This window comes from Barbatula barbatula (genome assembly GCF_947034865.1).
Source record: "Barbatula barbatula genome assembly, chromosome: 7".
Classification (NCBI taxonomy): domain Eukaryota; kingdom Metazoa; phylum Chordata; class Actinopteri; order Cypriniformes; family Nemacheilidae; genus Barbatula; species Barbatula barbatula.
Window position 1 is genome coordinate 23543686 of NC_136770.1, and position 13645 is coordinate 23557330.

A 13645-nucleotide genomic window follows, 5' to 3' on the forward strand; every position below is an offset into this window, starting at 1 on the left:
GACTCACATTTATAAAAGCTCTTCTAATTTTTATTGTATTTTTATTATAGACCACTTCAAAAGATGAATATCTTAAACGTGATGCAGTTGTGGCCTAGTGGTCAGAGAGTCGGACTCGTAACCAGAAGGTCGCCGTTTAGATTCTCAGGGCCAGCAGGTTGCGACTAACGTACCCTTGATGACCCCGTTCGCTCCCCGGACGCTGCAGTGATAGCTGCCCACTGCTCCGGGTGTTTGTGTTCACATCTTGCAATGCGTGTGTTCACTACTCACGGGATGGGTTAAATGCAGAGGTCACATTTCGGTTAAGGGTCACCATAACTGACAAATAGGTATTTCACTTTCAAACAGGAAGATTTTCTGGGGCCGGGTGCATAAAGTCTTAGAGGTTAGTCGTCTCATTTTTTTCTTCAAGACACATCATAACATCCTTTAAAACAGTTATATAAAAAGGTAGATTGGGCTAATTGAAATATGTAAGGTAAAACTGCTAGTCAGTGAGGCGCAGTCTTAACATGGCGGCCAAGTTTATGCAACTGGACCCGTAGACTGGTGTGGTTTTATATATAATGTATATAACAAACGTTTAAATTCAACCAACAAAAATATTATAACCGAATCAAAATATCAAATAAACATCTTTAAGATTTAATTATATATACAAGATAAAAACCGGGAGTTCTTCTGGACCATCTTGCGAAGTGGTCTATAATTATCTTCCCTTCATTTATAGTTTAAGGATTCTGTAGGTTAATAAGTTACATGAACTAAGATTTTTATATACGGGTCCAAACGCAACGTTTGAAGTCATGTTCGGTCTTGCGTGCTGAAAGACAACATTAGGATCTGAGGTGTGGAACGTTCTGTCCTCGTTATATTTGGTTTGGTTTTGGTTTTAAAGGCCATTAAGTTGTCAAAGTGGCATAAGTTAGCGTGCAGCAGTGTAACATCAGTAGTGAGGTCCTGTGGCGCAGTTATGTGCTCATGTGTCACACTTATGACTATCAAAATGAGTTATGACCTTTCCATCTCTTCTGTTACATATATGAACGTTAAAAGCCTGGCCTGAACATACCAGTGTAACCTAAAACTGAAAAGGGTGTTCAGTCCTGGCCAATTAAAGACTTTAGAGAGGTTTGCTTGTGAAAAGCAAATTCCCCAAAATTGAAAAGGTTTACAGGATACATATAATGCACATATACATATATATACAAACATATACAATAGATATCCAAAGCCCAATAGCATTTATAGTCTATATTTTCTATCGTTTCACAGTAGAAATGACTTATAGCTAAATACATATAACTATATATATAACGTACTGCAAAACTAAAATGTGATTTTTCTGAAATATTTGTCCCTTTTTTCCATATCATTTATTTCTTACGTCTCTGAATAAACTTACCTTTCTCCTCACGTCGTCCAAGAAAGCCGCTCCACCGCCGTCGTCCTTCTCCTTCACCGCTTCTCCTTTATGAGAAGATAGTTTAGTAGACCTTCTCTGCTGCATTCTCCAGCCTTGTTTCATGTGTCAGGGAGGAGTCACAAACCCTCATCTTGTCTTTGATGGGTGCTCAAGGGTAAATCTATCCGCCCTGAGCAGCAACAGGACCATCTTAAGTTGAACTGCAAAGGTGAAGAGCCGGCAGTCAAAGCTGAACAAAGAGCGCGGGGGAACGCTTCACAAAGTAAGTTGTTTCCACAAAATTTTACAAGGATTAGATTAGGAACTTCTGACCAATCAGGATGGCTCGTGGATGCCTGTTAAACTTAATGATGGCCTTGGATGGGTGCATATGATTGGATAAGAGCTCTGAGTACGGTGTGACTAGATGACTAAGAATACAATACAGAATATAGAATAACATTTTTGCTAAAAATGCATTTTCAATGCAAGTGCTAAATTTCGTATATAAACTTTTAGCAAATTTTGCAAAGACAACACATTCCGTTCATGTAAAAGACTTTACGTGTAAGACACTTATTATGTCACATCATAGTACAATGAAAGGCTAAATGATAGATTCCACAGAGAAAGTGAAATAGTCCCTAATAAGTTGAAAACAGACGTGATGGTGTAAAAATATCTTTCTCATGTTGGTCTCATTCCACTCAAAAGTGTTTCCTATTACCATCTTATGACCGCTTGATGCTGCACCATCTGTTGTCTTAAGACGGTTTTACACATCACAGACATATTCAACATGGTTAGCATGGTGTACAAATGATTCCCAACATACTGAAGCCAACAGAAAACTTTCTGTTTTGCTCTGTTTCATTTCACACACATGTAGATCATATAAGCTGAACTCTGAAGGTACATAAAATGATAGATTTTTTTCATCAGTCCTTAGATTGCTGGGTGACGGTGTTGGTATTGAACTGACAAAGATCGTTTTATTTTGTAAATTAATAAAGTTGACTTTTGATCCCACACTTGATGAAGATGTAAATTACATGTGTGTACTTTTGGCTTCTTTTAGTATATAAACGCAAAATAATTGCAATTATTACTGTTACACAATCTTAAATTTGACTAAAGTGGTTAATTCATTCAGATGACTGAATCGTGAACAAAAAACGTTTTCCATAGATTCTTTATTAATTGTTAACTGCATTGTATATTATATAAATAACTCATTATGATACACAATGCACTTCTTTAGGTTATAGGCATAATCACAATAAATGGCTAATGATGTTGACGTGTACGCAACAGTTACTGTTAATTGTTCTTAATGCTGGTTAAATGTACAATTTACAAAGTCATAAAATGTGACATTTAAGTGCTGAAAAATGCGGTAAGGAGCGGTAAGAAGAGACGTGGTGCTATTAGTTGGGGGTTGACAGCTCAGGACACGGGTCCCTTGGGCATATTTATAAATCAATCATATGTCTCTGTTACTAGGCATGGCTATTTTTCATCTCCGACAAATATGGTTATCCTCGATAAGAACAAGCTGTCTTCAGATAAACTTATCTTGATGTACTGCTTACGTGATGACTCCACACCTCATTTATTTCACGTAATTAAAGCGATACAGAAGTGACCCGTATATGATTTGGAGAGTATATTTTGTACAGTAGGCCTATATAATATTAATTCATCCTAGTAATAGTTTAGTGAATTAAGAATCAATAACATGAATTATTTGAATATAACTTTTCTCTTTTGTAAATACACATTTGTGACCCGGCCAGTGAAAACCCGGCTAATGTTTTTGTTTTGTGATATGATTGTTGTTGTTGTTTTTTACATAAAATACATAATGTAAAGAACATTCTGTACAAATATAACTTTGTTGTCTTTTGGACATGGCTTTGCTCGGTCAATATTAAAAATGAACACAATGTTTTTCTTCTATATTACAAAATAATAAAACACATAGTGTTAATGCAGTCATTAAAATCACTTAATTCTCCTTTCATAAATGAAAAAGAAAGTACTGTATATCTATCAAAATCTAATATTTATAGCAATAAATGCATACTATTTTTTCTCATGTGTCTATGTTTATGATGTCTTCAATGCACAAAAAGTTTCATGTTTAGATATTGCGACTTTGGCCCGGATTTTACCGTCAGGGTCACATTTGTGAATAATATCAAAAGATCGAGTACAAATGAAGAGTTTCATACGTTTATCTCAATAAATATCAAACTGCAGTTGAGTTGTTTTAAATAAGTAATAATAACTCAAAATAATACAGCTAAAACATTTTTATATATATAGTTATTTTTAGGAAATGTGTTTGGATTTGTTTTCGGTTTTAGGAAACGTAACTTTTTTATTCAAATATATATGTGTTATAAAACTGTGGCAGTCTGCATATGTGCGTCAGAGGTTGTGTTTTGATGGATAGTTTTATGAGCTATGTGACCTATAAGAGACAAAACCACGCAGGGCCACTTGAGAACATGCTATAGCGTTAAAAGGGGAAGTCCTCAATTTACCGTCGCTTTAAATGACTACACTAGAAAACGGCTGAATCTGCTTCATAAGAATTTCAATTTAGCTTTTGAAAGCCCAGACATGGTCACAACCTATTTTCAGCTGATCACTGGAACAAACCAGGCTTGTTTGGCAGAAGACGCTTCTGTCTGAATAAAAGCAATCCGAGTAAAATTACCCCCTCCAGACACAATCACCGTATCTTCCTTCTCTGATAGCCAACTAATAGAGACATTGAAAGTGCAAGTGCAAGGTTTACTCAAAATGTATCAGCGTTACATTCTTGCCAAAGACGTATTGCTTAAATCCTAAGGTTGCAGATTGGTGTAAGTGACACTGTTGGCGAGTTTTTCCCCCTCTGTGACTGGCCCATGAATTACGTCGAAGACAGCTGGAGCCTTCGTGTTGGAGAAAAGCTGACAGAAGCTCGTGGTTTAGCCCGCTAAGCTTCCGCCTCAGGGAGCAGACCTTCTTACAGTCATATATTCATTATTGTTTCCCATCAAATTCCCAGCCAAACACACACGCTAGACACTCTTTAAAGTTGCCACAGAACTCGAACAAAATGAGCTCGAGACTACAACCAGGGAACGTCATCCGTACATACAGAAAAAGTAATATTTTATAGTCCTCTGAGATGCTCATGCATGTTTTTCAATTGGTTTTATAGGACGGTGTTTTGAAAGTCCTACATGCCGAGATGAAATTCAGAAAGAGTAAAGATGAAGAGCCCACTGCACCTGGGCAAGGTAGATATGCATCCATGTATACACTCGAATGAATAGCGGAACATTTTTGGAAGTTTTTTTATCAACCGTCACGTTTTGTTTTACTTTCCTCCGCAGTGGCCATTAGAAAGCGCTCGAAGGTCCCGGGTGTCATGATCACGCAGTTCGTGGAGGAAATTCCTGATGGCAAAAGTCACCCCGAATTCACCCGCAAACCCATCGCCCTGACTATTCAAGAAGGTAGAGACCAGCAGCGTGACCAAAGCATCATTGATTCTAATAGACAAAGAATAATGACCACAGGTGTTTTCTTCTTACAGGAAAGCTTGCCATTTTCAAAGCCATCATCACCGGAGATCCGACACCGACTGTTACATGGGCTCGAAACAATGGGGATATATCTGATCCTGAGAGATATATTGTGTCCTATGATGACATATCAGGAGAACATCAGTTACAGGTGCTGCGACATGTCTAACTTACATGATAGCATTAATAACAGTGATTTTAATATCTTATTAAAATGGCAATGAGCTTATTTTGTAAAAAACATCTTTCTCACTTTTTCATCTTTGTAAAAATGAATGATTGTTTTATTTAGATGTCCAATGTTGGAGTTGATCAGGCAGACACCTACAAGTGTTTTGCACAAAATGAGTTTGGACGTGCTGTGGTCACCGTCACACTCAACATCATTGAAGGTAAGTGCACTTTTTGAGTGTATCAACTTCTTTAAATGTTACTAGGAAAAGAAGCTTTTTGTGAACATGTTTATAGGGTGATTTCTTACAAAGCAGATTCAAATTCAGGTAACAGATGTGACTCAAATTCTTCTCTTTTAGTTGGGTTCAAGAAGAGCAAAGCGATGCAGGAGGCACGACTAGGTCTGAATTCTTTAGAAGTCATGATAATAAAAAATATGCAATCTGTTATAGGCTGAAGATGAGAAATGCAACTTTATTTATTTACAGAACAACGAGAGAAAGCAGCTGTTGATTTAAAGAAGACCCTGAGGACTCGGTAAGATCTTTATCAATTTTACTTCTGGTTTGTTGGCATGCGAAAGGCGTTCATGTCCTTCTATGAAGTTCCTCATCGCCGTGTTTCCTCAGAGCTGAAACACAGAAGAAAGAAAATGATGGAGAAGTTGATGAGAAGTTTTGGGAGCTGTTGTTGAGCGCTGATAAGAAAGACTACGAGCGCATCTGCATTGAATACGGTGTGACGGACTTCCGCGGGATGTTGAGAAAACTGAATGAGAAGAAAAAAGAAATTGAGGAGCAGCGGGCACAGGTAAAATTCAACATTGGAACATTTGATCCGATCCAATACACGAGACTGGGTTCACTATACTTAGTAATCTGATATTTTGAGCAAAATAAAAAAAATGGAAATGAACCGGAATAATGTTGGAACAATCATTATTTTAGTACATGCAACTTGTTACAGAAATTAATTTTGAGGTTTGATTTAAACTTCTGTATATACATTTAATACAATTTAAAGAACTTCTTGAAGCACTAAAAGCTAAAAAAATGAAAATATAAAAATGCACAGATGTGAAATAATCCAAACACTTACCATTTTCTTCCTTAGCAAGTGTCGGTAAATCGTTTCGTGTGGTACCGTTTGAAAGCTGAAAATATTTTGAACTTGCCTTTCCTTTGACAGTTTGTTGAACAACTGAGCAATCTGAGACACATCGAAGTTAAGACACCAGGATGTGCCGAGTTTGAATTCGAGATGGACCTCAAGGACCCTAATGCCCGCATCTTCCTCTTTAAGGTTAAACATGACGTCTATTAGAGTTAAATCAGAAGATATGGCCGTGCAAAAATGTGTTATTTTCTGATTTTGTGATGCAGGACGGTGTTATGGTTCCATTCAACACCGACACGGATGATAAACATTGTCTGCGTCAGGTTGGCCGAAAATTCACCTTCAGTGTTAATGGTCTAAGCCCAGAAGACGCTGGACTGTACCAAGTCGATATTGAAGGGGTCAATATTTTTTCCACTGACTTCAAAAGTGAGCTTTAACTCTTTTTTATTAAGACATAAAGTTGTAACATTAAATGGTTTGTATACATTTTTTTTAACATTAAATAACCAAAAAGTTCTGCTTTAAAGCTGAAATCCATATCTTTAATTTTATTTTAGATATATAAACTATTGATTCATTGAATTGACAATATACGAATGTTCTTTACAGTTCCAGCTGTGGACTTCTTGGTGAAGATTCAGGAGGTGAAAGCCATCGAAAGGCAGGATGCTGTTTTTGAGTGTGTCTTATCTGCTCCGATCTCAAATATCTCGTGGATGGGAAAGAGCACCCCATTGGTTCAGGGTGAAAAGCATGACATCAGTGTATCTGAAGACATGCTGATCCACAGACTGGTGGTGAAGGACTGCATGCAGGTGGATAAAGGCATCTACGCAGCTGTGGCAGGAATAAAGTCTTGTAACGCCTGGCTTATAGTGGAACGTAAGATCAAATTTAGATTCATGACATACGTTAAATTCTCTCAGATTCAGTGGTGTAGATCCTCACGTATACAACGTACAGTTTTATTGATTGAAGTTTGAGCAGATTTGATTAATTTTCAACAATTTAGTCGCATCCCATGAGAAAGAAAAATCTCTTTGCGTTGACATCTCGATTATTAGAGATATCAATGAGATAAAATGGAAAGCAAGTGGAAACTTCAGCTTGAGTCTCGGATGTTTCTCCTGAGAAAAAGAGTCAGAAATATTACAAATGTCTCTGTTTGAGTTTCAGAAGACATCTCAAACTGAGCCCAGATTTGTCAAGTCTGGAATCAAAAGTAAATATTATAGAAGATCTCAATATGAATTCAAACACTTCTCATCAAATTTGCCCAAATCCAGATTATTTTCTTCTACATTCTACAATAATTCCATGAATTTTAATGACAGTCTCATTTTTATATCTTGCAAGCAATTTTAGGATACTTAAATAAAACACAAGTGAGAACTCTATCGAATCTCCTGAGCAGCCATGTTATATATATATATTGTCACCATAACCACACAATGCTCAAATATCTTAATCGAATGTCTGAAATAACTAAATAGACTGTTTCAATAAAATTACATCAATTATTTGCTGCAAAGACGATAATGGATTTCTCGCACTGTTCACAATTTCCATTTCCGTCCACTGAGTCTGTGTCTTATTACATATACATTTTCCATTCATTGACCGGAATATTCACACCTCTTATGTTGTTCTGCCCTCGCAACAGCTGACCCTGATCCCAACAACAGAGGTAAGAAAGCGACACGCAAAACCACCACGGCGGGCGGGGGAGGCGCAGACCTGCTGAAGATCGCCGCTGAACAGCAGGAGAAACTTCAGAAGGAGCGAGACGAAAGAATGGAACAAATAAAACAGTTTCAGGCCGAGAAAGCCAAAGTTATCGAGACAGAAGTGAAGGAGGAAGTTCCTGCAGGTTCTCCTGAGGTTCATGAAGGTTCAACGGGAACCCCTCATGCAGTGGATAAACCAAAACCCAAACCTAAGCCAGAAACAAAGCCGGACTCTGAAGGCGTAGATGAATCTGAACCGGCAAAAGTGCAGAAGAAAGAAGAACAGGTTACATCACCAGAACAAGTCCCACCACCTCCAGAGGAAGAGTCGACGGGTGAAGAGCCGAAGAAGAGAGTTAGGACCGGACCCTTAGTTCCAGACTCCGTAATTGGTAAGACTGGTTTCCAGTTTATGACACTTGAATCCAATTTATCTTCCCACACTCTTTAAGCGATACTTCCTTTCTTCTACAGAACTCAAATGAAGATATTTAATAGAATGTTGGTTACCAAACAACATTAAACCCCATTCACTTCCATTGTATAGACACAAAACCACTGAGACATGTCTCTAAGTATCTTCATTTGTGTTCCACAGGGAAAAAAGTGTCACATACAGGTTTTAAACCACATGAGGGTGAAAAATGATGACAGAATGTTTTTGTTTACAATTCATACATTTTCTACGGTCACCTTTTCAACACTCACGACAACTGAAAGCCATTGATTGAGTAATCAATAGTAATTTGTTGCGCCACATCTGGTCAATCTGGCATTAATTCTTACATAGAAACAGCAACATTTGAACTGTTGTCAATGCACGTGTTGTTCAGATCCGGGGGTTCACTTCACAAGCGGTCTGTCAGATGTTAATGCCATCATCGGTCAATCAGCCGAAATGGAGTGTAAACTGAGCCGTGAGGACTGCGATGGTGTTTGGTATAAAGATGGAAAAACTGTAAGCGTTACATCAGCCACTGTTCTAGTCTGATGTTTTGCAAACCTAAAATCAAAATATAAAAGCATTTTATTTAGACGTGATCTATAGAAGTGTTCTCGTTGAATTTTCTGTATAGATTACGGATACAGATGATCTGAAAATCATCAAAGATGGGCTCGTACATAAACTAATCTTCACTAACTGCAACGAAGACGACAATGGAAAGTATCGATTTGAAGCAGATGGACGTAAAACGGAAGCAATATTGGTCGTGGAAGGTAATTATTTTTTTATAATAATGATAATCACATCAAAACGTAGAAGATCATGTTTATTATTTATCGTGTTTCAGACCCGCCAAGGTTCAACCAGGATGACCTGGCCAAGTTCTCCGAGCCTGTGATCATCAAAGTCAATCAAAACGCCACTTTCAAACTGGAGTTTATTGGTCGTGAGCCAATAAAAGTGCAGTGGTATAATGAGGGGGAGGAGCTAACCGAGGACAATCACGTCCGAATCGAAAAGTCATCCAGTCACAGTCGCCTTCTGCTGGTGAAGTGTCAGCGTAAAGACAGCGGCGAAATAAAGCTGAAACTCAAGAATGAGTTTGGAACTATTGAAGCTCTTTCCAAGCTTATCGTTCTGGGTTGGTATACAAAGTTTCATTCAGTACTTAAACAGATTGTTTTAAAAATGTTGTTAAAAATAAACCAACAAAAAACTGTCACCTACACTGTAAAAAAATCCTGTAAAATAATGAAATTTTCCCGGAGCTGGGGAAATACAGTAAAAAACTATTATGCTTTTCTTGTAAATTTGCCATCTTGTTCGGTAATTCAAAGTTTTTTGAACATTTTTAAAAACGACTACAAATGCACATAAGAGAAAAAAACTGTAATATAAAAAAAAATTATTATACGTGAAAATTACAGTTTTTACAGTGTACTTCTCCAATTCACATCGGAAAGCTTATATTCATTATTTATAAATTGAACTGTCATGTACAATTTTGACGAAAACGTCAGTTTGGTATCATTTGACTTTGACAACCCACTTCAGTTAAGTGCGTAAATTAGATTGTGAAACTGTAATGCCTGGCTGTAAGTCACTTTGGATAATGCAAATGTTGTAATGCAGATAAACCCACCAACCCAATGGGGCCTATTGAAGTAGTAGAAGCTTCCTCCTCCTGTGTGGAGTTCAAGTGGAGATCCCCGAAAGACGACGGCGGTTCTCCTATACTAAACTACAACTTGGATCGTAACCAGATCGGGCGGAACACCTGGGTGAAGCTTGGAAACATCCCTCCCGAGGCCCATTACAAGGATAATGATGTGGACCACGGAAGGAAATACTGCTATCGCATCAGAGCCATAACTGCAGAGGGCACCAGTGATGTTTTTGAGACAGATGACATCCAGGCGGGTACCAAGGGTGAGTCACATCTGTTTTGTAGCTCAATGGGTAAAGGAAGGTCATGGGTTTGAACACTTTATTTTACATGTAAATTTTACTACAGCGTATCCTGGACCCCCCTCTACACCCAAGGTGGTCAGCGCCTTCAAGGACCGCATCACTTTGTCATGGACTCCTCCCACCAACACCGGCGGAACAAACATTGTTGGGTACAACATGGAAAAACGCAAAAGAGGAAGTAACTTGTGGAGTCAAGTGAATGCACCTGAGGAACCGATCAAAGGTTGTTTGTCTTTTGAAGTTCTTCTGAGGTTTTTCGGGGGTGATGTTCTGTTTTCTGAATCATAACTCATTTGTATGTCATCATTGGCCTTCAAGGTAAAGAGTATGAGGTGAAGGATGTGGTTGAAGGAATGGAATATGAATTCCGTGTGTCTGCCATCAACTTCTCTGGTGCTGGAGAACCAAGCACACCATCTGAATTTGTGATAGCCAGAGATCCTAAAAGTATGTCAGTTACACTCACATCATAAACAGTGCAATGCATGTCAAAATCATTTACAACCTGCTAGGATAATATGCACAAAAAGCACAATCAAGACAGCAATAATAGTATTAAATAGAAAGAATTAACAAGGAGAAATCTTTTTAAATAGATCATGTAAGGTTCTTAAATGTATTCGACTTGGCTTCCTAGATTTTAGAAAATTATTAAATATTCCCTATTACTAATATTCAAATATTTTCTCGATAAAAAAATTAAATAAACAAATATAAATGAAAATGAAACTGCAATGTTGTTTAACCATCAAGTTATAAATACTAAAGTGCAATTTATTTACATTTCAATACACTTATCTTATGAGATTTCTTATCTATAATCGTATCTATAATCTTATACAAAAAAATCATGATTCTTTTATATCTTAAAATAATTTTGAATATGTATTTTAAATAAATATTAAAATAATTAAATATATCTAGATTAAAATGAGCCTCACATTGTTCCACGATAAAATGAATCCCAACTGAACCACATGCACTTTTGTGATTTCAGAACCCCCCGGAAAAGTCACAGATCTTAAAGTGACAGACTCCACCCACACCTCATTGACTTTGAGCTGGACTAAACCAAAGGAAGAAGAGGGGGTCCAGGATGAAGCTAAGGGTTACTTTGTAGAATTAAGACCAGCTGAGGAAACAGAATGGAGTCGCTGCAACTCCAATGCTATCATTTCATCGTCATATACAATCCTTGGCCTTAAATCTATGGCCATGTATTGGGTACGAGCAGTTGCGACCAATGAAGGAGGAGATGGAGAACCACGAGATCTGGACAACTACATCATTGCCATGCCACCACCTGGTACTCCATATATATATATATATATATATATATATATATATATAGTGATTAAAAAATTATGTTTATGTACTAGCAAAACTCAAATGCTTGAGCTGTAGGCTCCGTTTCCTATTTATGTAACAGCTAATTCTTATTAACATTGCATTTTATTCTTCAGTGAGGCCAAAGTTCACGGATCGAAAAATGAAGAGCTTCATGATTGTGAGAGCTGAAAATTCTGCCCGGATCAACATTAACTTTGAGGTATCACAGTGCCTATACGTCTGTTTATTTACTCAACAGTCCTTATCCTAACCTCGCCGGCCATATCTACAGAATTTAATACCACAACAATAACTTTACTGGCAGGCATCCCCAATGCCAACTATAATCTGGCTGAAAGATGGAATGCCCGTGTCCAAACGTGTAACCATTAGCAACGCGGATGGGCTGTCCCAGCTCCTCATCCCGTCTGCCGAGCGCGCGGATACGGGCATCTACACCATCATAATCAAGAACATCGTGGGTCAGGAGACATTCAGCGTTGAGATCAGAGTTACAGGTGAGATTTGATTTCAATAACTAGCAATGTTACTGAAATGTTATTGATAATATTTTTGTGAACAATGTTGAAAATGGCTGTCTTCCGTATATTATTAACATTATGAAGAGGTGAGAGGTGCCTAGAGGTTCTCCAAATGGTTCCTCCTGTGTAGTAATAAGAATGTTGTTCCATTCGTTGCAAATATAATACTGAGGGACACTTTGGCTCATTTGCAGATGATCCCAAGACACCTGGTCCAGTGGAGCTGAATGAAAATGTGCCCGGCACCTTGACATTGTCGTGGGCCGCATCTCTTGATGAGAAACGTGATAATCACCTTCATTACATGGTGATGAAACGAGACTCCGTCAAACGCACCTGGCACACGGTGGCTGACCACTTGTTCAACAACAACTTCACAGCAGTTAACATCATGCCAGGAAGAGAGTACAACTTCCGCGTGTACGCCAAAAACGACATCGGCATTTCCGAACCATCCGTATCCCAAACATGGGGCGTTGTGAGGAAAAAAGGTGAGCCTGGTTGGTGCTTCTGTTATCTTTTATCAGAATAATAAATTGTTCTTTTCAGCGTATGTTTTTTTATATCCCGCAGAAAAGTTCATCCTCAACCTCGCCCCATCCAAAACCTGCAGCTTTGAATCTGCTCCCGTGTTCACGGTTCCACTGAAGAAGCACGCCACCCCAGAAAAATACGAGTGTTACATGAGCTGCGCGGTAAAGGCCAACCCGACCCCACGCATCACCTGGTACCGCAACAACATCAGCCTCAACGCAGACCCCAATTATTACATCACAAACACCTGTGGGGTCTGCTCCATCCTCATCTTAAGAGTCGGCCCCAAAGATAATGGAGAGTACAAAGTCGTGGCGGAAAATCCTTCAGGCCGGGCCGAGTGCAGCGCACAGCTGACCATCTTAGGTTTGAATTGAAAAATGCCTTTGTGAATTTTGAGTCTTACTTTGTAGTCTTGTTGAAAAGTAATTATGTCATCGCTTCTTCTTTTTTCCAGAGTGATTTTTCTGTCTTCATGTGACTCATCTTTCATTTGAAATATCCGCCAACCTCAACAAGCTATGAGAGTTTCTACAGCATTTTTTGGGAATCGATACAGTATATATATGTCATTTTCCGTCAAGCTAATGTGAGATAATTTAATGAAATAAACACAATTTAGTGCCTCAAACTTACTGTATAAAGACTTGAATTTGTTGCCAATGGTGAGTGATCTCTAAAAAGAAAGTTACGCTGGTCTGTTTCGTGTGTGACAAATATAACAAACACTTAAAAGTGAAAACATTCGCGCTTAATAGCCAGTAAATCTGCATACAAATGTCAGCGTCCTTGTAAATATCTGAAGATGCCCA

At 38.2% G+C, this 13645-nt stretch overlaps 1 protein-coding gene across 1 annotated transcript; it reads left to right on the top strand.

The window, feature by feature from the left end:
- Positions 1–4655: 4655 nt before the first annotated feature.
- igfn1.3 (immunoglobulin like and fibronectin type III domain containing 1, tandem duplicate 3) lies at positions 4656–13210 on the top strand (the record flags this gene model as incomplete). The annotated part of the gene is made up of 22 exons (XM_079461054.1): positions 4656–4704; positions 4801–4923; positions 5004–5143; positions 5285–5384; positions 5526–5567; positions 5655–5703; positions 5796–5976; positions 6355–6468; positions 6549–6711; positions 6895–7167; positions 7949–8404; positions 8846–8970; positions 9089–9230; positions 9305–9598; positions 10090–10386; positions 10472–10651; positions 10747–10875; positions 11426–11734; positions 11892–11977; positions 12083–12275; positions 12494–12790; positions 12873–13210. 22 exons carry the CDS (start codon positions 4656–4658, stop codon positions 13208–13210), a joined length of 4080 nt encoding a protein of 1359 aa, XP_079317180.1.
- Between the last annotated feature and the right edge of the window lie 435 nt (positions 13211–13645).